Source organism: Podarcis bocagei (genome assembly GCF_964188305.1).
Source record: "Podarcis bocagei genome assembly, chromosome: 6".
NCBI classification, from domain to species: Eukaryota; Metazoa; Chordata; class Lepidosauria; order Squamata; family Lacertidae; genus Podarcis; species Podarcis bocagei.
This window is the reverse complement of record NC_138130.1, coordinates 88142386-88167726: the sequence shown is the minus strand read 5'-3', so window position 1 is coordinate 88167726 and position 25341 is coordinate 88142386. Positions and strand designations below refer to the sequence as shown.

General features: G+C 45.0%; 1 protein-coding gene across 1 annotated transcript; it reads right to left on the bottom strand.

Moving 5' to 3' along the window:
- Positions 1 to 3243: 3243 nt before the first annotated feature.
- Positions 3244 to 14781, bottom strand: LOC308589969 (collagenase 3-like). Its single transcript, XM_081199566.1, has 10 exons — positions 14538 to 14781; positions 14116 to 14357; positions 12627 to 12775; positions 12399 to 12524; positions 11496 to 11657; positions 10597 to 10714; positions 8894 to 9027; positions 8321 to 8480; positions 6336 to 6439; positions 3244 to 3882 (listed from the first exon to the last, which is right to left on the bottom strand). The coding sequence occupies exons 1-10, from the start codon at positions 14751 to 14753 to the stop codon at positions 3782 to 3784; spliced, it is 1512 nt and encodes a 503-aa protein (XP_081055692.1). The 5' UTR covers positions 14754 to 14781; the 3' UTR covers positions 3244 to 3781.
- Positions 14782 to 25341: the final 10560 nt, after the last annotated feature.

The window sequence follows — 25341 nt, the reverse complement described above, 5'->3', positions numbered from 1 at the left end:
CTCTCAACCATCTATAGGAAGTTTATTTAATGCTCCCCTGCACTCCAGGAGCCACAAACGAAGACCCACTGTTATGTCCAATATTAAATCGCTCAACCCCAATTAGTACAAGGCATGCCTCACAAATAGATGCACTAGGCAGTAAAATGGGGGGTGAGGAGAGGAAGGGGTGGGGGACCCCTAAGGAAGGGAGGAGGCACTGAAATATGCAGGAAAACCCTGCTTTTTAAAATCCTCATCTCCTGCAATACCTGCAAAACATGTTTGGTGTTGGATTGTGGGGTGTGTGTGCATGTGTGCTGCCCTCAGATTGCTGGTAAATGTGAGAGGAGGTAATACAGTGGTACTTCAGGTGACAGGCGCTTCAGGTTACAGACGCTTCAGGTTACAGACTCCGCTAACCCAGAAATATTATCTCAGGTTAAGAATTTGCTTCAGGATGAGGACAGAAATTGAGGCCCCATTAGCTAAAGTGGTGCTTCAGGTTAAGAACAGTTTCAGGTTAAGAACAGACCTCCGGAACGAATTAAATTCTTAACCCGAGGTACCACTGTACTGACATTAGCTCAGTGGTAGAACATCTGCTTTGCATGCAGAAGGTCACAGGTTCAGTACCCCAAATCTCGACGCAGGATTAGGCATGCTTTGTCTGAACCCTGGAGAGCCCCTGGCAGGTTAGGTAATACTGACCTGGATGGACTGAGTATGAGGCAGCTTTCTATGCTCCTGACACAGAGATGGGGAGCCGTCACCCAGCCTCTGACACTTTTGCCAACCCCACCCTGAATTGTCTGGCAAGCTCCCTCCCCCACCCACCCAAAGCATACACACAACTTAAGGTGCAGAGAGCAATGGCGGACTCAGTGGCTTTGGTAGTTTAGTCAGGTGCGAAGGAAGCAGGAGTAACTGAGCTTTCTGTACTTGTGTGTTAGGAGTAGAACAGGCAGCTCTTGAAATCCTACAGTCTGGGAACCTATTGAGCAAGGAGGCCAGAGGGTGGAGCCCAGAACAAGCCAGAAGCAAAGGCTTTTGGTCCTGTTTTCAGGCGCCTACAAGAAAAACCAAACATTTTGAGTGTGTGTGATGGAGCCCAGTGCAAAATTAATAGCTGGGAGGTGAGATCCAACCTTGCCCCTTGCTTCTCTGGTATCTCCCCCACCCCAAGCAAAAAGGTCTGGACAGTCATGGTTATGGGGAGGGCATGAGTGCTAACTGTGTGGTATAGAGGTTAAAGTGTCAGACTATGAGCTGGGAGAACCAGGGTTCAGCCACAAAGCTCACAGAGTAACCTTGGGCCAGACACATCCTCTTAGAGCAGGCATGGCCAAACTTGGCCCTCCAGCTGTTTTGGGACTACAGTTCCCATCATCCCTGACCATTGGTCCTGTTAGCTAGGGAGGATGGGAGTTGTAGTCCCAAAACAGCTGGAGGGACAAGTTTGGCCATGCCTGTCTTAGAGTAACCTACCTCATAGAGTTTTTGTGAGGCTAAAATAGGGAGGGGGAGAATCATGGACACCTTCTTGAGCTCCTTGGAGGCCGTGTAGGATATAAATGTAGAAATGAATGAATGGAATTAAAACATGACTCCTTCGAACAGTCTAGGCCCTTTGGGTGGCATGAATGGAATGTCTGCAAGTGTACTTCAAACCAGGAGCTCAAAACTGAGAAAAGTTTGCAGAAATGTGGGGCCCTTTTTGTATTATGTGGCCAGTCTGAGAGGTGCAATACAACCTCCACTTCTCCAGAAATCTTTTGGATTAGATTTATTACTGAGACACCTCCCTGGATAAACAACCCTTTATGGTCCTTGCGAAGGGGATAGATTTTGTGTGTTTGCGACTTTTCTCTTTTAACATGTTATGAATTGACATGCACAGTATAGCTATTGTGGTCCTTACACTAAAGTTCTTCTTAGAATTGTATATTGTATGATGCTGTGATGTTATGGATTTATAAAAATTGATTTTTTAAAAAAGAAAAGAAAAACAAAATGGAGAAATGAAGACTGCGCATGGGAACAGAGAAATGGGCATCATTAGTTGCCGAGACACCAAAGAAGGGATTTGCTTATGAAAAGCTATATTGTGAAATTGTCTGCCCCAACAAATTTCTTTGTAAAACACCTATCTCCTCTTCCTTTCAAGAGCATATGGGGACAGCAGGAGGGAGGGAGAAATGTTATGACACAACCGTCTCTCTCTAAACTCTGAGAAAATAATGTTGTCATCAAAACTCTGACACCATATCCTTGGAATAAACCTCCTAGCAAAATAATATCCCTTTGAAACCACAACTGTCCTCGCAATGTCATCAGCGGTTAAGATTCTAACTGAGAATGGGGCAAGAGAAATTGACCGTGAACAGCACGTGGTTAAAGGCAAAAATAAATATACTGCCACAAATGTACAGTACTGTGAGTTGTAGTTTGTTAAGGGTGCTGAGAGTTGCTAGGAGACCTCCTGTTCTTCTCACATAGTTACAGTTCCCAGAGTTCCCTCTGAAGAGGTATTGGTTGTTAAACCACTCTGAGAATTGTTGGGGAATTGTGAGTGTTTTATCTGTATGCTGTCCTGGAAGCCATGACTGAAAGGTATCTCCCCAAATGGACAGGAGGCTGATGAAATGGACCACTTTCGCAGGGTAACATCCCTGTGCGCTGCATCTTTAAAACCATGGGTTAAAACCATCCTGGAGATGGAAGCTCTGCCTTCGTCTGTAGCATTTCAGGACTTCATCCTGAAAGCTGCCAAGTCTCTTTCACAAGCTGCCGGAGAGAATAGCAACATGACAGGAGCCTGGCCTGCTTCAAGATCTGTACTGGGAGGAAATGGTGCTTCTGTGGAGATCCACTCTTTATCAGGGCAAGACACCCAGAACCACCACTGGCATCAGTCAAGTGTTGATGCCCTCAGCTGCACTGTAAGAACTGTAATGTGTACCTGAGCTTGCTCTTCCCTCCTCCTGCCCATTCCCTTTTCCTTGTGTGCTGTGTCTTTTTATATTTCGTAAGCTTGAGTCCAGGGACCATCTAAAAACTGATTTTTGGCAAGCCCCTTTGAGAGCCTGTTTGACTTAAGGGCAGGATGCAAATGCCACAAATAAATAAACAAACAGCAAGTTGCTTGTTCACTTTGAGCTCTCGAGTAGTATAATTCTACAGGGCCAGTTTTTCGATCAGCACCTAACTGGAATGTTGCCTGCTTCTTCTGTCATCTTTTATGAACTGTAATGAATGCTATCGTTGAAAAACATTTTTTATTTCAGTTCCAGACTGATGGATGTAGTGCTATACAGCCTCATATACACAAAACAAAGTCAAAGGAAGAATGGCAAAGAGCTTGTTCACAGAATCAAGCTGACTGGTTAAAACACACACACTCAAAGACTCTCACACTCACTAGGTGGATCTACACACAGGGGAAAAACCTGCTATAAATAAGTCAGAAATTAGATTGTTATAACAAAAGGAAAAAAACCTATGGAAAATTGCGTAGGGAAAAAAATTCTGCTCTCTGGCGCCATCTGGTGTTGCATGTTTATAATGCATTCAAATCATTGTTTTTTGACTCATGTAGCTGAGCCCTCTCACCTTGGCCTGAAAAGCAATATGAGTGCCACACCCCATAGTCTCCTTTGACTGGACTTAACAGTCCAGGGGTCCTTTACCTTTACCTTACCGTACTCACTCTCTCTCACACACACATATAAAACCAAACATCTGCAGTATAATTTTTCATGGAATGCATTTTCCCCACAGTTCAGAACCTGATCCAGAGCAATCAGCACCAGAAAATGGAGGTGGTGGTCAAGACCCGCATAATTCTTTCACTCCAGATGTTGAATTCGAACTGCAGCGGTCCATTGAAAAAATATATGTAACCTGCAGAGGAAGGAAACCATTCAGATAAGATTCCTGCTTCATGTTACTGCTATTTCTTTTGGTTTATGTTACTTCTTTTTAAAAACAGTAAATAAAAAAGCATTCCCCGCCCCCCCGACCCCGCTCACAAAGCAATTTGTTGATTAAGGCTGCACTCCGAGTCTCGGATTGAATTCACCCTGAGAGGCAAACTCCATTGTCTCTCTAGATGAATGCCAACAAACCCCACTGAATCGAATATGATTTACTTATGAGCAGACAAGTTGAGGATTGCATTGTGAGGCAGGCATGTACAACTGTAAGGTCTCACTTTACAGGGAGCAGTCCTGTTTGGAATACAATATTTTATTTGAAGATATCCTCTGTTTGAAGGGCTGTTGTGTTCAAGTTGGTTTTAATGATAAGGAACCCTTAGGAGAGATAACGGCAGGTACCTTGATGTTGCCCATCAACACTTTTTTTGGCCATGCCCCACCTAAGCATCTCTAAAATCCTGATGCCCACCCCCAGCGATATATAATTCTTATGATTCAGAAAGTGAAGCCTAAATGGCCATTCACTGTTAATAACTCATTATCGAATCCCCCCCCCCAAATCAAATTGCCCCCCTGTGGGGCGTGTTCCCCACGTTGGAAAGGAAGGGCTTGGAGGGTTTCCTTTTACTATCAACCATCTATAGGAAGTTTATTTAATGCTCCCCTGCACTCCAGGAGCCACAAATGAAGACCCACTGTTATGTCCAAGATTAAATCGCTCAACTCCAATGAGTACAATGCATGCCTCACAAATAGATGCACTAGGCAGTAAAATGGGGGGGGGGGTGAGGAGAGGAAGACCTGGGCACACCTGGCTTGCAGATTGAGCAGGCTCACAAGGCACCTGCTGACAGCAAGATGTCGTCATCATAACTATTTCTAAATTTTAATATATACATATGCATTAACACATGTATGCTTTATTCAGCTCTATGCCCACTCTTGCCTTTTTGCAATCTAAGTGTCCACAATAACACTTTGTGATGAAACTTCGGAGACCCCAAACTGGGTGCCAAGTGTAATGGCGCCCCCGCTGCCACTGCCACCCAAATTATTTTGGCAGCTGTAGTTTGTTAAGGACGCTGAGAGTTGTTGGGAGACCCCTGTTCCCCTCACAGAGTTACAGTTCTGAGAGAGGTTTAGCATTAAATCTCTCTTCACTGGGAACTCTGAGCATTGTAGCTCTGTGAGGGGAAATAGGGGTCTGCTCACAACTCTCAGCACCTTTAACAAAGTTCAGCTCCTGGAATAATTTTGGGGAAAGCATTTGTCCTTAAAGTGGTATTGTAGTACTTTAGAGGTATATGGAATATTGGATTTACGTGTAAGTTAAACAAGCTATAGCTTAGGGCCCTACTCTCTTGGGGGCCCCCAAAAAAATTAAAGGAAAAAACACCTGGATGTACATTTCCAAAATATAAGATAAAAAACAAATAAAATAAAACCTACATACAGCAACAGTGTTTTGTGCTTTGTAGGCTCCTATGATGTAAGTAATGGGCCCCTCCTGCTAGCCTGCTTCCTAAAATATCAATGGTTTGCTCATTTCTATATATAGGGTGCCTATTAGGTCCATAAATTACCATATAGCATATATTCAACACCAAAAACAGTGGCAATTTGTTGTTGACAAAGGACAGCTGGACATATAAAGGGACCCATTACCTTCAGTAGCTTAGGGCCTCATCAAACCTATATCCGGCCCTGGGTATACGGTCTGAACTTCACCAATACTGAGCTGGATAGACCGATGGCCTGAATCTGCATGAAGCAGCTTCCTGTGTTTCTTTAACTAGCTATCACTTTAATTTCCACAACCGCCCAGAGCAACCCTACGCAGTGGCGTAGCGTGGGGGTGCAGGGGGGGCCGGCCGCACCGGGCACAACATCTGGGGGTTAGGGTTAGGGGGCGCAAATCCACGGGTTAGTGGGTGCAAATCCACAGGTTAGGGGGCGCAAATTACTTGCCTTGCCCCAGGTGCTGACAACCCACGCTACGCCACTGACCCTACGTCAGTACAGTCGTACCTTGGTTTTCGAACAGCTTAGTTCTCAAACATTTTGGCTCCCGAACATCGCAAACCCAGAAGTGACTGTTCCAATTTGCAAACTATTTTTGGAAGCCGAATATCCGGTGGGGCTTCCGCGGCTTCTGATTGGCTGCAGGAGCTTCGTGCAGCCAATCAGAAGCCGTGCTTTGGTTTTCAAATGTTTTGGAAGTTGAATGGACTTCTGGAATGGATTCCATTCAACTTCCAAGGTACCACTATAAATTAAAATGGTGGCTAGACAAAGCTGTCTGGCATGGTTTGGAGCACTGGGCCAGAAAAAACCCTGAAGGGTCCCCCAAAGCGGCCAATCTGGGACCCTGGTTTTTCACCCCAAAATGCCAGGTGTCAACACAAATAAAATGCATACCATTCTTCTCATAAGCTGCATCCACTCGGTGACCGATCCCAGGGAAATCCTCCTCAATATATCTAGGGTAGCCTTTCTCCATAACTTGGTTCTGTTCGTCATAACTTCATTTGAGGGGGAAATAAAGTAAATAAGCAAGTGTTTTATTTATGTATAGCATTATGCATTGCAATTCTGTTCCAATTCAATGCAGCTGACGACAAAACACAAACATAACAAGTCTAAAATCTAGACCAATAAATGATACCATAGAACTAAAAAGACAGGATACAAAAAGGGTCAGCATTTCTAGCAGGAACCTGTAAATTCTTGCTAGAACAAAAACATACTGAAAATGGCTGAGGGCACATCATCTATCTCTATACAATATTGAACATGAAATGGAGGGAAGTTCCTTGAAGCAGGTGCTGCTTTGCAAGAGAATTCTTCCCCACAACACCTCACACTCCAGAACAGGTAGGAGACACATGGCCAACCCCAGGGGTCTTCATCCTTGGGTTCCCAGGTGTTGCTGGACCAACTCCCATCATCCATGACCTGTGACTAAGTTGGCTGGGGATGATAGGAGCAGTGGCGTAGCATGGGGGTGCCAGGGGTGCCGGCCGCACCGGGCGCAACATCTGGGGGGGCGCGCTCGCTGCCTCCGGAGTCGCCGAAGAGCCTCGGGCGCAGGCTGTAGCGGAGCCGCATGTCTCGCGGCGCCCGGCTGAAGGTGCCCGGCAGGCAGCGGCTCTCAGCGCTCGCCGCGGAGGACGCGCCAGGCAGCCCCTCCTCACAGCCCCGCCTCCGCCGGTGCTGCTGCAGCTGCTGGGCCGTTGCATTTTCCTCGCCTCTCTGCCCCCCTCCTCCTCCGGGCAAGCGGCGTCGTTTGGGCGGCAGCGCCAGCGGCAACTCGCAGGTTAGGGGTTAGGGGGGGCGCAAATTACTTGCCTTGCCCCGGGTTAGGGGGCACAAATTACTTGCCTTGCCCCGGGTGCTGACAACTCACACTATGCCGCTGGATAGGAGTTGTGGTCAAACAACATCTGGGGACCCAAGGTTGAAGGACATTGTTCTGCCCTATTCAGAAATGTTACGTAGTGTGGATGCCAGAAGCTCAAGCTAGCTAGCATGTGCAATATCAAGGATGTGACTACTAATGGCACATTCCTACATGGGGATAATTGTGTTAGTTTTCCTGACCATAATGCTAGGGCTTCAATTCTGGGTTCTGACGTTGCTTTCACACGGCACTACTTGCTCCGTTATGGATCGCGATCAATATACCTCCACGTCGTGCTAAATTTTAAATGCTGGGAAAGGACCATATGCCAGAATACTGCCCCCAATTTTGTCATGTGAAATTAAAATGAAAAACTACCGTTTTCTGGGTTAATGGGGATGCAAACGGATTTTCCCCTAGAAGCAAATATCCTGGAAATGAGTGCTAAATGTCCACTAGGCTCTGCTAGTTTTTCAGAAGTGGCTTTTACCTAATGTGAAAAATCACATAAAATTTGGAAACATTGGGTAAGGAAATGCTGTGGAAGTGGAAAAAGTGTTCCCTCAGTGTGGGTCCTCCCTTGTTCGCCCATTGGTCTACCACAGCGCCAGTCAATGTGATGCCTCCAATTACTGTTGGACTTCAACTCCCATCATCCCTTACCACGAACCATGCTGGCTTGGGCTCATGGGAGCTGGAGTCCAGCAACATATAGAGGGCACATGGTCAAACACATGAGTACATTGAAATGTAAGTCTATGGAATAGGCCTCATCAGCTTATCATTTTTGTGGGCTTTAAGAGTGACAGAATGCAGAAAATGTTGTTGAGTTAATACCATGGCCCCTGCCCCCATATTTCTAAATTTGGAGGAGCCAAACCAATGACAAAAAGTTGTTTGGTACCATATGCAAAACATGGTTCTTACATCATTGGAACAGTGGGAAAGAATGAGAGAGAAACTGGCGAAACTACTATGGGGAAGAAAAGAATTTTCAACATACCTCCAGTATTTTTCTCCAGCGAAAAAGAGAGTCTTGCCAGTGTCTTTGATGTGGACAGCAGCATCGACTCCCTTCACAGATCTTGGAAAGCCCAATTCATAAATCTTTTTAGGGTAGCCCTCTACTATGTCGTAGGCATTCAAAGCCCAGACTTTCTTCCCTGTGAATAAATATGAATTGGTGTATTAAGATTCAACCATGTGGTTGTCATATAGCCTTAGGCATGTTAATGCCTCACCGTCTGTTCCCCTTCTGTAAAAATTAGTCTGAGGAGGATTTAATTCACTGGAATGAAGTTAGGATGGGTGGGATTGGTACACTCACACAATTATACAGCCTTGTCAGTGGCATTCCTTTCCGAGAAGACTTCTGGGGGCCCAAGTCAGAGGAGGAAAGAACAACAAATAGGCTTGTTTCTGCACAGACTCCCATGCCCCTCTCACTGAGGCTGCAAAGCAGGGGCAGTAAAGGGCATGGCCGGTGTGTGGGGGGGGAGAGGGTGTGGTTGGAGAGGGTGTGTGGTGTGAGAAGAGTCTTGAGGATCAGGCAGAGAGATTTCTGCAGAAGACCTACCCCTGAAAAGAAGCACATGGTCGTTGGTAGGATGCTCATAAGCCGCGTCAATCTTGCTTGGGATTTCTGGCCAAAACGACTTAATTTGTACCAAATCCGCCTCAACCATCTGAGGATGTAGGCGCCAGAAGAACCTATGATAGGAAGAGGGATGTTTTAACATGGTAGGCTAACATTTTTACTGAAGTGAAAGATATTTAATAGTCCTTAAAGTGCTCCAGAAATTAATTTGCTAGAGCCATTTCTCAGACAACACAAATAATATACAAATAGAATAGCTGTCAAATAATTCTAAAGTCAGTCATTCAAGGTACAAAGCATGTTTCTTGCCTGGAAGCTGCTCCCAAGAGCTTGTGTTAACAGATTCACTCATCAAGCTCATCTTCAGTGTTTTGGAGCAGGTCTTCACAACATTCCTTGTTGCAAAGTCATTTGTGAGGCACCAGTGGCGTAGCGTGGGGGTGCAGGGGGGGGCGGCTGCACCGGGCGCAACATCTGGGGGTTAGGGGGCGCAAATCCACGGGTTAGGGGGCACAAATCCACGGGTTAGGGGGCACAAATTACTTGCCTTGCCCCGGGTGCTGACAACCCACGCTACGCCACTGTGAGGCACCAAGCCAAATGCAGCCCACTAATAAGGGCTCCCTCTGCACTATACATTTAAAGTAGTATCATAAAACGTTAAGCAGTCGTGGCTACCCCAAAAAAATCATGGGCACTGTTAAGGGCGTTGTTAGGAGACCCTACTCATCTCATGGAGCTACTGTTCCCTGTGAAGAGGAATTGTTTGTTAAACCATTCTGGAAACTGTAGCTCTGTCAGGGGAATAGGGCCTCCTAATAAATCTCAGTACCACAGGAGAACCAGATTCATCCTATAAGAAGAGCCTGCTGGAACAGGCCAATGACCCATCTAGTTCAGCATTTTGCTCTCACAGTGGTCAACCACAGATGTCTCTGAGATGCCTCCAAGTAGGACTTAAGTGCAACAGTGCTCTCCTCACTTGTTTCCCCCAGCAACTGGCATACACTCTCTGGCAGTGGAGGTAGAGCACAGCCATCATGGCTTCAGCACTGGGTAATGGGAGTACTTGGATATTAATGTTCTCCCTAGCCTTGCGCCAACACCACCAGACTTTCCTCTTTTCCCAGCACTTATGTTGGTGCTTGGCTATTCAGTCATAAGCTATTCACTGCAACATATTATACTGGTTTTCTAATGTGGCTTTGTATGTTCTCTCTCTCTCTCTCTCTCTCTCTCTCTCTCTCTCTCTCTCTCTCTATATATATATATATATATATATATATTATTGAAAATTTTCAGTAGGGATTAAAGTGAAGAGAAATCAAAACAACAGAAAACAAAACAAAATCCAAACCAAAAATAAAATAAAATAGTGCTTGTATGTTGTCTCTTAACCTCGCTGTGGTTGCCTTGCAGTGCTGTTATTCTCTTTTTATTTGTACAATGCCCACAGAACTGTCTGCAGTCACGGATATAATAGAATGAATAAATGACCCTTAAGATGAGAATTGGGTTGTTTTTGTTGTTTACACAAAGGTGGCCCTAATCAATCTTTGCAATATTGGAGGATGTGTGTGGCTGGCAGAGTGCATCTGACTGGGTGTGCTTCAAGTTGCACAGGCCTGCTCTGTCCCTAGACAAAAAAGTTTATGGATGCACATATTTCGGTTGGGCCGCACCTGTCCTTGAAGATCACCATTTCTCCTCGAAGCTCCGTGATAGCATCTAGTGTCAAGTTTGCATCACATTTCTCAGGTGTTTTGGGGTGATCGGGATGGGGGTCGTGGTCTCCTGCACCTGTCCAGTAAAGTACATGTGTTATGCAGGAAACTATAAGCCTGTTGACTGTATTTAGTAACACAGAGCTGATCATTGGTTCATTAGCTTAGCATTTTCCACACCGATTGGCAGCAGCTTCCCAGGATTTTAGTCTCTCCCAGCTCTACCTGAATGAAATGAGGATTGAACCTGAGGCTTTCTGTATCCAAAGCAGAAGCTGTATCATTGAGCAATGGTCCTTCCCTTATTTTAACATCTGAACTTGTGCGCAGCATGGGACGCGGGTGGCGCTGTGGGTTAAACCACAGAGCCTAGGACTTGCCAATCAGAAGGTCGGTGGCTCAAATCCCCGCAACGGGATGAGCTCCCGTTGCTCAGTCCCAGCTCCTGCCAACCTAGCAGTTCAAAAGCACGTCAAAGTGCAAGTAGATAAATAGGTACCACTCCAGTGGAAAGGTAAATGGCGTTTCCGTGCACTGCTCTGGTTTGCCAGAAGCGGCTTAGTCATGCTGGCCACATGACCTGGCTCCCTCGGCCAGTAAAGCAAGATGAGCGCCGCAACCCCAGAGTCGGCCACGACTGGACCTAATGGTCAGGGGTCCCCTTTACCTTTACTAATATATGGAATGCTCGTAGAAAATTGTGATTTTATATGTGCAATGTAAAGTCATACAGTGACAGATCTCGCCGCATCAGGCTAGCAAACAGAAACAACAGGGAAATTTATTACTCATAACTTCCATTGCAGAATTATATGTACACATAAGGAGAAAACGGGGGGGGGGGGATGCAGGCATACCATATAGAATCTGGATCCCTTGTACGTCATCATCTGGAAGCAATAAGCCTTTATTTCCCGTGTATGTGTAAATTGGAAACATCAAAGCTCCTGGGTCTCTGGAATGCTCAAGTCCCAGCGAATGACCAAACTCGTGGGCAGCCACAAGAAACAAATTATATCCTAGAAAACAGCATGTGCATCTTGTTATGAAAGCTACAAAGCTTATATCACTAGGCTGCTTTAGCCTGATTCTTTTGTTTAATACCTCCTTTTGCAACGTATTAAAATATTACACCTGATATCATTCACTACTCTTTTCTTTGCATTACAGAGAGAACAGAAATAGTATCTGTCATCTGTTAATTAAACGACCAGTAAGGTAGCACATCCCTGGTTTAGTCCAGGGTTGTGGAATCTGCATCCGTTCAGATGTTATAGGACTACAACTCCCAGAATCATGGGCATTGGCAAAACTGGCTGAGGCTGATGCGAGCTGTAGTTCAACTGCAACATTTGGAGAGTCTCAAGTTTCCCAGCTCTGATTTGCCCCCCCCCCCTTAGCCTTGGGTTGCAATCCTATGTATATTTGCTTGGGAGTAAGTTCCACTGAATTCAGTGAAGCACACTTCCAAGTTAATATGGAAGCCTCGGAGTACCTGTGTTGCTTAAGAAGGTATGGCACAGGCAATATGGGTAAGGAATGGCAAAAGAAGCAATATTCAAAACAACCTGTTCAGTCATTACTTGCTATTTGTGAAATTGTTAATTTCAATAATTATAAATCACGCAGGAAAATAAGGCAGGAGAATCTGCTTGCTAAGTAATTCACTGGTCAAACATTTCCTGGCTTCACAGTGGATGCTATTTAGAGCCAACAACCCACACAGTGGTAATAAAAATTATATTCAAAGCATACATTACCTTTAGAATCAGTTGACCACAGCTCATCTTCATCAAAATGAGCATCTCCTCCAAAATTTGGCCCAGGAGGGAAAGCATGAGCTAATAACCCAGAAGGTCCATCAAAGGGATAGAAATCACCATGCTCTGTAAATATTTGAAACAGAAATGAACATTATCAGCATGCTTAATTGCAAATCAAGCAAACAGGTAACACAGCCATTAAGACAGCAATTTCACTCTAGTCACCTTTCCTTCCAAAAGAAATCATGATATCAGCAGTACCATTGCGAATTCTAGTAAAGTTGAGTGGCGTCACATCAGACCAGACCTTGAACGCTTTCCTGAATGCTCTGTCGACTTCAGACTTTTTCAGATCAGGGGTGTAATTTAGAATCCTATAAGGAACACACACAAAAAAATCCAAATACCTTCAGATGGTTCTCTGCAAACTCAAAACATATTGAAAAACATCCCCTATCACAATATTTCAAATGTTACACATCTCTCTCCACTGCCAAATTAGCAAATATAGCAAGCATACAGATATATGCCCCTTTCCTGTTAGAGAATGTGTGGTTTTTATTGCTGAGTTATAATAAATTCACCTTCTGTTTTGGAAGTACTGATAAAGGACAATGACCGTGACACAATGAAAGTGTCTCAGGCCTTTTGATTCCACTTAAACAGGGGCCCAATTCAAAATAGGTTTATTTCGACTTGCCTTAAAACACAAGCATTTAAATGTGTAACTTTCATTCTATGTTAAGAAGGTAGGGTATTAAAAAATAAAAATAAAGCCAGACATATTGCTGGTTCAGCTAGATATTTAACACTTTGCTTCCATTCCTGCTTTTATTAAATACATCTGAGCACCTCATTCACAAAAGGTACTGTGCTTCTCTTATCTGATTCCTCACCCGCTGTTTGGAAAAGGAAATTGAAAGGAAATTGTGTGGGGCAAATTAAATGAACTCAAAGCTTATAGGCTTTGATGATCTAGAGACGGTAAAACATGGCATGAGGTTTCCAAACATTGCACATAACCTTCTTCCACATCTTGTTAGTCTGCAAAAAACAGCACACCAGGTTGGCTTCATGTCACAAAATACATGCTAAATGCCTAACCCTGCTGTAAAAAAATAAATAAATGTAGTGCATCTGGCTATAACCAGAAGGTTGGTGGTTCAAGTCCATGCAGGGTTGGCTGTGAGCAGGATTTCCACACTGCAGGGGGTAGAACAGACGACCCTCTATGTTTCTGTGATTCCATGTTGCAAAGTGTCATGCTATTAAACATATTACAAAAATAAACCCTTTACGTACTGACTCAGCTGATTTCAATGGGCCTTACTTCCACATTAGTTTATATCCTGTTTAGGAGATTAGCTGTAGCCCCATGGTAGGCTAAAGTCCAGGAATAGGAAACCTGAGGCTCTGCAGGTAGCACTGGACTACAATTCCCATCATCCCTGACTATGGGCCAGGCTGGCTGGGGCTGATGGGAACCAGAGTTTACCGGCACCTTGAAGGTCACAGGTTCCCCATTCCTGCTATAAGTCTCCCATATCAGATCAGAATTAGCAAACCCCCTGAGATCCTGCAGAGCACTCAGTGACGAGTGCGCCAAACCAAAGTCTCTAAAAAATAACATGGCACCGGTGTTGTGCTTGTGCCGCATGAAGATACTGTCAAGCATCAGCGCAAAAGGATCTGGATCCAGAGCCAGGGTCATTACCTGTATGTTATATTAGTGTGAGACCACTTCAGCTTTCGAGGGAAGAAGTTGTATTCCCCAATATCAGGAACGCCGCACCGTGGCTGTTGCATTAGTTCGTACGTCTCTTCGTTGAGCGTGCCCGTTACTTCCAGTCCAAAAAACGCCTGCATTTCTCGAAGTTTGGATGTGACTGTATCACCTGCCTTCCTCTGTATCCCAGCCGGGTTGGACTGGAGGTTGTAATGCCTCTTTAGATAGCGCTGGGAAGAAAGAGGGGGAGAGAGAACCGATTAGACTTCTAATTCACTGCTACTTCTTAATTTTACAGACTCACATAAGGAAAAAGGACAAGCCTCTGCTCTGAAGAGCTCAGAATCTCAGTTTTAATAGAAGAGAAGACAACAGAGAGAACAGAGCCTATTCTAGGTCCTACGTCGTACCTCTGCTAACTCGAATTTCTCCCTTGTGAATTCATCGCTGTCGTCTTCGTCTGATATGGATATCGGCAGGGCCAAACACCATGATATGCCCAGCAAGAGAAAGAAGGCCGCTGCAGCGCTTGGATGCTTCATGATGAATGCCAAGGTTTTGGAGCTCTGATAGTTCAGCTTATAACGTGCTTTGGCTTTTATAGAGCTGCACTGATGATTCATCATCTCTCAGGGACAGGTTACAACTTCCGAGTGACTGTAAAATAAACATGCTTGCAAGACTCTTTCCCTGCTCTCCTCCTCCTCCTCCACCACCACCACCTCCCTCCCAAGAAGTCTTGGTTTGAGGAATCTGTTGACCTACTGGTGGTGCAGAAACCATGACTTCACATAAACACAGTCTCAGCATATTCCCAGGTGCTGTGGGAAGAGTTGAGTGGGGCAAACGGCATTTTTGACTATGTTGCAATAACTTTATTTGACCTGTCTCTCTTTTGAAACCATCCTTCTTCCCTTTTGTTTTCAATAGACAACTGCATTGCAAGCAATATGGGAGCCAGCAGCTTGGCTTAAAGGATTTTTCACCACATTTCTGACTTCCACATCTGTGCACGGGGATTTTCTCATGTGATCATAAACTCCAAATGCATGGTGAGTTCTGGCACCTCTTTTTCTAGAAAAATAGCACTGGATAAAAGGTAAAAGGTGAAGGACCCCTGGATGATTAAGTCCAGTCAAAGGCAACTATGGGGTTGTGGCACTCATCTTGCTTTCAGGCCGAAGGAGCCGGCATTTGTCCACAGACAGCTTTCCGGGTCATGTGGTCGGCATGACTAAACCACTTCTGGCGCAACAGGACACCATGATGGAAACCAGAGTGCACAGAAATGCTGTTTACTTTCCCGCCACAGCAGTACCTATTTATCTACTTGCACTGGGATGCTTTCGAACTGCTAGGTTGGCAGGAGCTGGGACAGAGCAATGGGAGCTCACCCCATCATGGGGATTTGAACTGCCAACCTTCCAATTGGCAAGCCCAAGAGGCTCAGTGGTTTAGACCACAGCACCACCTGCATCCCTTTTAGCACTGGATAGAAGCAGAGAAATGGTAGAGAAAAGGTTCCTTTTCTCTCTCATAACATTAGAACTCATGGACCTTCAATGAAGCTGAATGTTGAAGATTCAAGACAGATAAAATAAAGGACTACTTCACGTACCTTTATCTTCAGCCTTACAGTCAGAATAACATTTTTACAAATTTATTTGTCTGTTTCGCTGTTTTATTAATTGCACTTTTGGCTCCCATTCAAAAGTGGTGCTGGTTAAGCACCTTCAGGAGGCAGCAGGAGAGAGGGTGGTAGATGTCAGTGTGACTGGGTTGGATCCTGAGACCCTTTCCTGAGCTATTACAAATTTAAGGCCTGCTAATGCATAACAGCATGGGCTGATTTTGTGACTGCGCTATGGGAAAGTTTCCAAGATATCATGTGCTTGTGTGTATGCTTCAAGTTATTTTGTTTGAGTTCCCTTTGTGTTAGCTATTTTCTTTTACAAAACTGTGCTCCTTTTGAGGATGAGCAATGCAAAAGTGAGCAGTGGTGTATGGAAGTGAGAGCTGGACCATAAAGAAGGCTGATCGCTGAAGAATTGATGCTTTTGAATTATGGTGCTGGAGGAGACTCTTGAGAGTCCCATGTTCTGAGAGTCCCATGTTCTGCAAGAAGATCAAACCTATCCATTCTTAAGGAAATCAGCCCTGAGTGCTCACTGGAAGGTCAGATCCTGAAGCTGAGGCTCCAGTACTTTAGCCACCTCATGAGAAGAGAAGACTCCCTGGAAAAGACCCTGATGTTGGGAAAGATTGAGGGCACAAGGAGAAGGGGACGACAGAGGACGAGATGGTTGGACAGTATTCTCGAAGCTACCAGCATGAGTTTGACCAAACTGCAGGAGGCAGTGGAAGACAGGAGTGCCTGGCGTGCTCTGGTCCATGGGGTGATGAAGAGTTGGACACAACTAAACGACTAAACGACGAAAACGAATGCAAAAGTGAAATTAATAAATAAACTAAATGAATAAACCTGTAAAAATGTTGTTTTGACTATAAGTCAGAAGATGAAGCAAATTTAATGCTTCTTCCCATAATACTTTGAATGTTTGTGTGTGTGGCCTTTCTTTGCATACAAAACTTCCAATGCAGTGAAAATAGTCACTTCTGTTCAATGATGTTCTTTTGAATATTAAGATTTCCTATCAAAGGCTGAACCTGTTGGTCTGTGCATATTACATCAAGATTGTTTTTATTACTTCCGGACTTTGTCCATTATTCCCCATTTAGTCACTGAGTATTTTGCTGCCCACTATACATCCAGACTGTTGACAAAACCATAGTCAGACAGGAAACAGTAGTGGTTAAACTTCAACCAACTTTTTGGATAATAACAGCCTTACATCAAGCCGTGCCAAAAGAGCAAAAACAATGGAAGGGGAATAGAATTAATCAACGGGCTAATTTTCTAGTTTCGTTCAGTATTACATATAGCAGTTATACAGGGAAATCACCCATCAAATCATGAATTTTCCCTCCATGTGTTTGCAGAGGGAAGGAATTTGGACAATATAGGAGATTTACAGATTGGTTGTGCGCTCACTCCCTCTTTTATCACTCCACATTTGCTTGAGTCATAGGTGTTTATATTTATTCATTACACTACATTAACCTTTGGTAGGGTCCGCCTTTCCGTAAGCTAATGGGAAGTAGTTGTATCAGGCTGCAGGTTTCAGAAGGAGTGCCATTTTCCTGTCTCCGATCGCAATCTCTGTGTGGGTTTTGTACTGCATTTTTTGGGTATTGCTGTGGAGTTATTTCTGTACGTGCAGTCAGACAACCTGCTCAAGGCAGTCCCCATGAATCATAGAATTGTAGCGTTGGAAGGGACAATGAGGGGCATCTAGTCCAGCCCTCTGCAGTGCAGGGATCTTTTGCCCAACATGGGACTTGAGCCCCCAACCCTAAGATTAAGAGCCTCAGGGTTATCCCAGTTTGTTTAAACATTGCCAAAGAGCAAGTCTGCACGCAAATAAACAACTGGACACGGCACCATTTTCAGGGCTGGCCGGCCCATGAGGCAGCAACTGCCTCAGGTGCAGAACCCCAAGAGGTGGCATCCAAGTGGGTGTCCCAGCCTGCCACTGCCAGAGAAGAAGAAGAAGAGTTTGGATTTGATATCCCACTTTATCACTACCCGAAGGAGTCTCAAAGTGGCTAACAATCTCCTTTCCCTTCTTCCCCAAACACTCTGTGAGGTGAGTGGGGCTGAGAGACTTCAGAGAAGTGTGACTAGCCCAAGGTCACCCAGCAGCTGCATGTGGAGGAGCGGAGATGCAAACCCGGTTCACCAGATTACGAGTCTACCACTCTTAACCACTACACCACACTGGCTCTCCTGTGAGATCTCACCAAAATCTCATGAAAGCTTGTGTGCTCCACAAGGCCTCCTAAAAGCTTCATGAGCTCTTGCAAGATCTCACTGGAACTCGCTGCCACCGTTGCTGCTTTGTGGGTGCCACCATATGACCCAGGTAAGGGAGGCTTCGGTGGTGGGGCAGTGGCAGCAGGGTAGAACCTTTCTGCTTTGCCTCAGGTAGCAAAATAGGAAGCACTGCTCCTGACCATTTGGACCACTGTGCTGTATATCTGCAAAGCAATTCTTCATCCATTTTCATGTACTTTTGGTACAAGTAGTCCTGCAGCAATTACATACCAAGATGGCCCATATCACTCGTTTACCTAAGCTAGGGTGGCTGTGTTTCCTGCTTTACAGAGGACAGTCTTCCCACCAATTTAAGTCCAGTATAAAGTTAAAGTTCTCCAAAAAGAATTGGACAAATTCATGGGGAAGGCAATCAATGGCTACTAGCCATGATGACTCTATCTCCACAGGAGGAGGCAGCAATGCTTCTGAATGGGTAAAGGTAAAGGATGCCTGGATGGTTAAGTCCAGTCAAAGGCGACTATGGGGTTGCAGTGCTCATCTCATTTTCAGGCCGAGGGAGCTGGCGTTTGTCCACAGACAGCTTTCTGGGTCATGTGGCCAGCATGACTAAACCACTTCTGGTGCAACAGGACACCGTGACAGAAACCAGAGCACACAGAAACACTGTTTATCTTCCCGCTGCAGCGGCACCTATTTATCTACTTGCGCTGGCATGCTTTCAAACTGCTAGGTTGGCAGGAGCTGGGACAGAGCAACGGGAGCTCGGATTTGAACCACTGATCAGCAAGCCCAATAGTCTCAGTGGTTTAGACCACAGCGCCACCAACATCCCGCTTCTGAATACCACTTGTTGAAAACCATGGGAAGAGAGCTCATGTTCTGCTCCTTGGTTTCCCACAGGCAGCTGGTTGATCACTTCTTGCGTTCCCTACTATGATGAGATCTATTGCATTTCCATTTAATTTGTAGTCATTATTTCTAAACTTGCATTTATACATATAAGTTATCATATGAAATTTTAATGCAGTTCGTCTTCTTTTTAGTGATGTGTTAAGTGAATAGGCTAGCCTAACCTAAGGCTGTTTTGGGGTCAACCCACATATCAATGCTTTTTTTTGGATCATGTCTGTTGGAACTCAGAGATGGAGCTTCAGTACGCATTAAGTATATTTCTTGTCTGTATACTACACACTGGGTCTTTCTAAACCGGTTAACATTACCCTGGGTGAAAAAGAAAGCCACACATCTTACATTACGAAAAACTGGAAGTTCCCAAAATCTGGGTAAGCAAAATATTGCTGCAGCTGTAGTATTTGGAACGTGTATGCGGTCAGCTGGATTGATGGGAAATATCTGAGAGAAGGGGGAAGAGAGCATTTTTCCAGAGGGAAAACAAATCACTGGGCACTACTCAATGTTTTGTCCCCAAAAGAGGTCCATGAGAGGATGGTGGAAAGGAGGGAAATCCTAAGCTGCTGTATTAGTGCTAGTTATTAAAAGAAAAAAGTCAGATCCAAAAAGTAATTACAAAATTCCCACAAGGAACTATCACCTGTACCACATTTGAGCTGATTGAAACAGGCATTTAGAAATGATGTATTGATGAACAGTTGGAGGAGTTGGCTATGATTAGCCTGGAAAAGAGGAGACTGGGAGGAGATAGGAGAGCCATCTTCGGATATCTCAAGGGCTATCCCATGAAAGAGGGAACAAGCTTGTTTTCTCCTCCTCTGGAGGGGTAGGACTCAAACCTATGGCTCCAAGTTACAAGAAGGGTGATGCTAGCTAAACATCAGGAAGAATGTTTTGACAGTAAGAGCTGTCCAACAGTGGAATGGACTTCCTCAGTAGGTTGTAGAACCTGAATCCATGGGTCCAAGTTACAAGAAAGGAGATTCTAAATATTATGAAGAACATTCTGACGTGAAGAGCTGTGCAGCAGTAAAACAGTCTCCATCGGGAGGTTGTGGACTCTCCTTCCTTGGAGGTTTTCAAGCAAAGGTTGGATGGCCATCTGTCCTGAATGCTTTAGCTGAGATTCCTGCATTGCAGTGGCTTGGACTGGATGACCCCCGGGGTCCCTTCCAAGTCTACAATTCCATGATTCTATGCAGGTTATAAGAGGAGAACCATTGCTGGTATCTGGTTGGAGAAAACACAATGGAAGCCACCTTCTTTGTATATGTCTAGGCCTCGGGTCAGCAACCTTTTTCAGCTGTGGGCCAGTCCACCATCCCTCAGAGCATGTGGTGGACCAGACTATATTTTTTTTTGGGGGGGGGAATGAACGAATTCCTATGCCCCACAAATAACCCAGAGATGCATTTTAAATAAAAGCACACATTCTACTCATGTAAAAACACCAGGCAGGCCCCACAAATAACCCAGAGATGCATTTTAAATAAAAGGACACATTCTATTCATGTAAAAACACGCTGATTCCCAGACCGTCCGCAGCCCGGCTTGAAAAGGCGATTGGGACGCATCTGGCCCCCGGGCCTTAGGTTGCCTCCCCCTGGTCTAGGCCCTGGGGTAGTGTCCCTGCAGCTGCTCTAAGAACTTCTGAAAATGACTCTGTCTTGCTGAGAGAGAGAAAAAGTAGAGTTGATACTTCAAAGCAGATGGTCAGGATGCAAAGTTGGAAGAAAGGAAGAAGACTGGTCAGCCTTAGGTTAAAGAAGTCTGGGACAGATATGTATTGCCAAAGATCCAGGCAGAGATCTGAGCTCCACATTAGCCACACAATCATGAGTAACGCAGTGCTGTGCTGCAATGGTGTAAATATGATGCTCTTTCATGGCAGAGAAACCACATTTTGGTGGCTTGTTATACTCTGGTTTTGAAAGCGCTTATGGCAAAATGGTCATTTCGTTTTACTGCAGTTCACACACGACTACAGATTAAAGAAACCACATCCTTTAATCTTCCAGTTATTTGAGATAGGGGAGAAATCCGGTTCAGTTCACATTTTAATGTGAAACGGCCTTATGCACAGTTCCTGAAACAAGGTGTGAACCGAAACACAGCTATCCTTTGAAATTCACTCTTTGAATTTTGGGGTGCAGTTCTCCAAGCAAATAAGGGGCACAAAATGCATACATTAAGGCATTATGTTAGGGGAAATTGCTTGCAAAAATGTTGGGGGGATTGCATTTTTAAAAGAGTATAAGGAGAAATATCCACTAAAATGCTGCTGAATTTTAATATGGAGTTTTTTAAAAAATAGTGCAAGTTGATGTGGAAATGTAGGTTGGAAAAATGAAAAACAGAGAAACTTGGCATGACTGCCATTCACAAAGCACAAGGGAAATGTTTTGATGCCCTCTTATAATACTAGAACAAAGCTGAATTCGAGACAGATTTCAGGTTAGGAGAAATCTCTGTACGTCTTAGCTTTTTGACTCATTTGTTGCTATTTCTTGACAGAACATATATGCCAAGAAAGACATATTAGGATTACGACCATCTTTATGTGATTTATTGCTATGTAGTATGGTACAACAAATCCTTTATTGTTTAGGAGGCGAATGGATTTGCCTTGCCCCATCCAGGTGTATGGTTGAGTGATGAGATAGCAAAGAGGACAGTTTGAATCTGGGTTTAGGATTCCCATTTGTGTGGGCAACTCATAACCTGGTGAGAGAAAAGGCCTGAAATGGAGTAGTTAAATCTCCCTAAGTCAAAATAGACATGACGTTTAAAAATGTCACAAAAACAACATGCACCTAAGGTAAGATATTTTCCTTGAAGCTCGGTCTTGCAAAAGTATCTTGCTGTAGTGTCAGCAACTGGCTTGAACAATAATCTCTTAACCACAGGCATGGGTTTTTTTGTTAAACAATGTGATATAATGCCTAGACCTGGAAAAAGAATGTGCTGTTTGCTTGCAGATAAGAGATGAATCAAGCTACATGTCTTATATAAAATTGTCCATACAATTTGATCAACCACAAGCATTTCCCAAACATGCAGCATTAGATCTCCATGATCTATTGCAGGGATCAGCAAACTTTTTCAGCAGGGGGCCGGTCCACTGCCCCTCAGACCTTGTGGGGGGCCGGAGTATATTTTGAAGGGGGGAAAAGAACAAATTCCTATGCCGCACAAATAACCCAAAGATGCTTTTTAAATAAAAGGACACATTCTACTCATGTAAAAACACGCTGATTCCCGGACCATCCACAGGCTGGATTTAGAAGGCAATTGGGCCAGATCCGGCCCCTGGGCCTTAGTTTGCCTACCCATGATCTATTGCATAAGCCTAACCCAAACACCAGGGATGGCCCAATACATTTTGGCACCTAAAGTGGACATCAAAATGGCATTCCCCTTCCTACCAGGGAAGAAGGGGCAAGGGAAGCGACATTAGGAACAAGGGGGGAAAGAAATATGGACATCAGGATCTGTTGCCCTGGTGGATTCTGCCGCCTGAGGCAGCCACCTCACCTTGCCTCTTGGCTGGACTGGTCCTGCCAAACACTCTGTTCATCCAGAGGCTCTACTCTGTATTCCCTTTCAGCCACGGCACCCCACAGAGGCTCACCTGGCACCAATTCTGATGTCACCCTAAAGGTAAAGGTAAAGGGACCCCTGACCATTAGGTCCAGTCGCGGACCACTCTGGGGTCGCAGCGCTCATCTCGCTTTATTGCCCAAGGGAGCCAGCATACAGCTTCCAGGTCATGTGGCCAGCATGACTAAGCCGCTTCTGGTGAACCAGAGCAGCGCACGGAAACGCCGTTTACCTTCCCGCCAGAGCGGTACCTATTTATCTACTTTGACGTGCTTTTGAACTGCTAGGTTGGCAGGAGCAGGGACCGGGCAACGGGAGCTCACCCCGTCACGGGGATTCGAACTGCCGACCTTCTGATCAGCAAGTCCTGATCAGCGCCACCCGTGTCCCTTGATGTCACCCTAGTGCAAGGTAAAGAGGAGCTTGTATCTCACCCGACATTCAGCATGTTATGCCAATTGGTTTTAACGCTACTTTCAATTTAACATTGTATTTTAATGCTGTTGCTTTTGCACTGCTTTCTGTTTTAAATCATTGTTTTGTTTTATTTCAACTCAATATGCCACCCTAATAGTTATTTTTTTTCTAAATCATGTTGTAAAAATCTTTCAAACAAATTAAAATATGATTTCCTTCCCAAAGAAACTGCTACCGAGACCTAAAACCAAAGCTTTGTGAGGTACCCAGTTCAGCACCATGGCCATTATTTTGTTTTCACTTATGCTGACCTAGCGTTCATTACATCTAATCTCTTGCGAACTGATAAGGCAGTACTACAAGGAAACCTGAGTCATGTAAGATCTTGAATCAAGTCAGACCATGCTCGGCTAATCTGGTCAAACAACAGGAAGTCCAATGGAACCTGAAACTCCATCTTCTAATATTCCCCTGAGGGGGAAAAGAAGTGTGCGAGATCCCTCTCCCACGTGGTCATTTATCTGTGATTCACCACTGGGCTTTCCACAGCTAAAAATAACTCACTGATGGCACCAAAACCAAAACTTTTGAACTGAACCAAAACCACCCTGTACCACCCCCACCCCAACCTGGTGTGTTGGGAGAGTAGCCATTTAATGCAGCCCCATTGCACCAAGCTGCCCCATCTCAAAATAGATGCAAACATTTTGTCAAAAAAAAAAAAAAGATTTATGATTTTCAAGTTTATACATTTCAATAATTTTACAGTCATTTTAACATTTCGAAACTTGACTTCCTTCCCCCTCTTTCTGCAGTTCCTTAAATTTATTTTAAACATCTTCTGCATATCTAAATCAACTTAATTTATTCATTTATTCATCTACTTTAAATATATATACTCTTACGTAATTGCTGGTTATTACAATAATCCAGCCAATATTCTTATCTGTTTACAATTTATCTGTAATGACCACTCCCTGCTTAAAACGGGGGGCGCCCTTTGCGTGGACGCGCACAGCCCTAGATCTGGAGCGGCCCCATCAGCATAGGCTTGGTTTGCCTTCCCTCAGGTGGGATACCTGGAGGTCCCCGCCTCCCTCAGTCAGTTGTCCAATCCCACCTGGGGGAAGCGTTGCCAAGGAGACCAGGCCAGGTAGGGGGAGGGATTACCTGCCCACACAATAGAGGGAGGATCTTACCTAGGAATCCTCACTTGGCTCCAGAGCTTCTCCCATCCTACCCACCCTCAGTTAATGCCTTATTTTGCAGGTTAACTTTTCCTCACAGGTTTTGCAGGTTAACTTTTCTTCACAGGTATGCGGGCGCTGCTACGATAAGGTCGCTGTCAAAGGGCTGGAAAGGAATTTCCCTGCATTGGCAGGTTTCGCCTTTCCTGTAGCAAACGTCACAACTTTGGCGGTATCAGGCCTTGGGCGGAATCCTTTTGTCCATCTTCCTCTTTGTGGCGGTGATACCAGGGTTGCCCGTTAAAGGGGTTTCTGAAGGGAGGCTTTGACCATACGCCGAAAGGTTGTCATTGCTCTCCCCTGCGGCGGCGGCGTAACGGGGGCGGCTATCTCTGCTTGAACATATGTTCTCCAGAGCCGGCCCATCCCCCCCCCACTGGATAACCCTGAATAACCCAGCTGGGGACTGGGGAGGGAGAACGCCCAATGCCCGAGCCACGGTCTACCCACATTTGAAATTTAATACAGTTGTGGCCAAGTTAATCCCATAGCACGTTGTCTTGAGTCGTTATTCCACATGACGGGGGGGGGCGCTTGGGACCTGGGGACTCCGCCTGTCCACGCAAATATTCAGTAAACCATTTCCATTCTTTTATTAAAAGTTTGTTATCTTGATGTCTTATTTTTCCGCTAAGTTTTGCCATTTCTGCATATTCTATAAGTTTTTGTATCCATTCTTCCTTTGCTGGGACTTCTTTCCATTTTTGGGCAAGCAACTTTCTTGCCACTGTAGTTGCATACATGAATAAGTGTCTATACAATTTAGGAAGTTCTGTCCCTGTAATTCCCAAAAGAAAAACTTCTGTTTTTTTGTTTTTTTTACAAACTTTATTTTAAACATCTGTCAGGGGTTTAGGTGCAGAGGCACGGGCAAGGGAGGAAACAGAGAGCGAAGGGGAGGAGACAGAGGAAAGGATGAGTGATGACGACGACCCGAGATCTCCCAGTCTTTCCAGTGAATCAGAGGATTCACAGAAAGGAGCACCAGTGGCCAGGGCAAGGGGGGAGTCTAGGGAGGCACCCCAGGAAGATAGAGCCAGAGGAGACTCAGGGGGGAGCAGCTGGAGATCGGGACCAGCGTCACCGCCAGGAAGCAGGGAAGAGGAAAGGAGCCAGGAGGGAAGCGCTGGCAGCTCACCA

Excerpts from the sequence above, each read along its gene's own strand:
- LOC308589969 (XM_081199566.1), bottom strand. The coding sequence starts at position 14,753 with ATGATGAATCATCAGTGCAGCTCTATAAAAGCCAAAGCACGTTATAAG. Across the intron at positions 12,525-12,626 it reads GATTTCTTTTGGAAGGAAAG|AGCATGGTGATTTCTATCCC; the intron begins GTGACTAGAGTG and ends AAATATTTACAG. Across the intron at positions 3,883-6,335 it reads TGCAGCTTATGAGAAGAATG|GTTACATATATTTTTTCAAT; the intron begins GTATGCATTTTA and ends CTTCCTCTGCAG.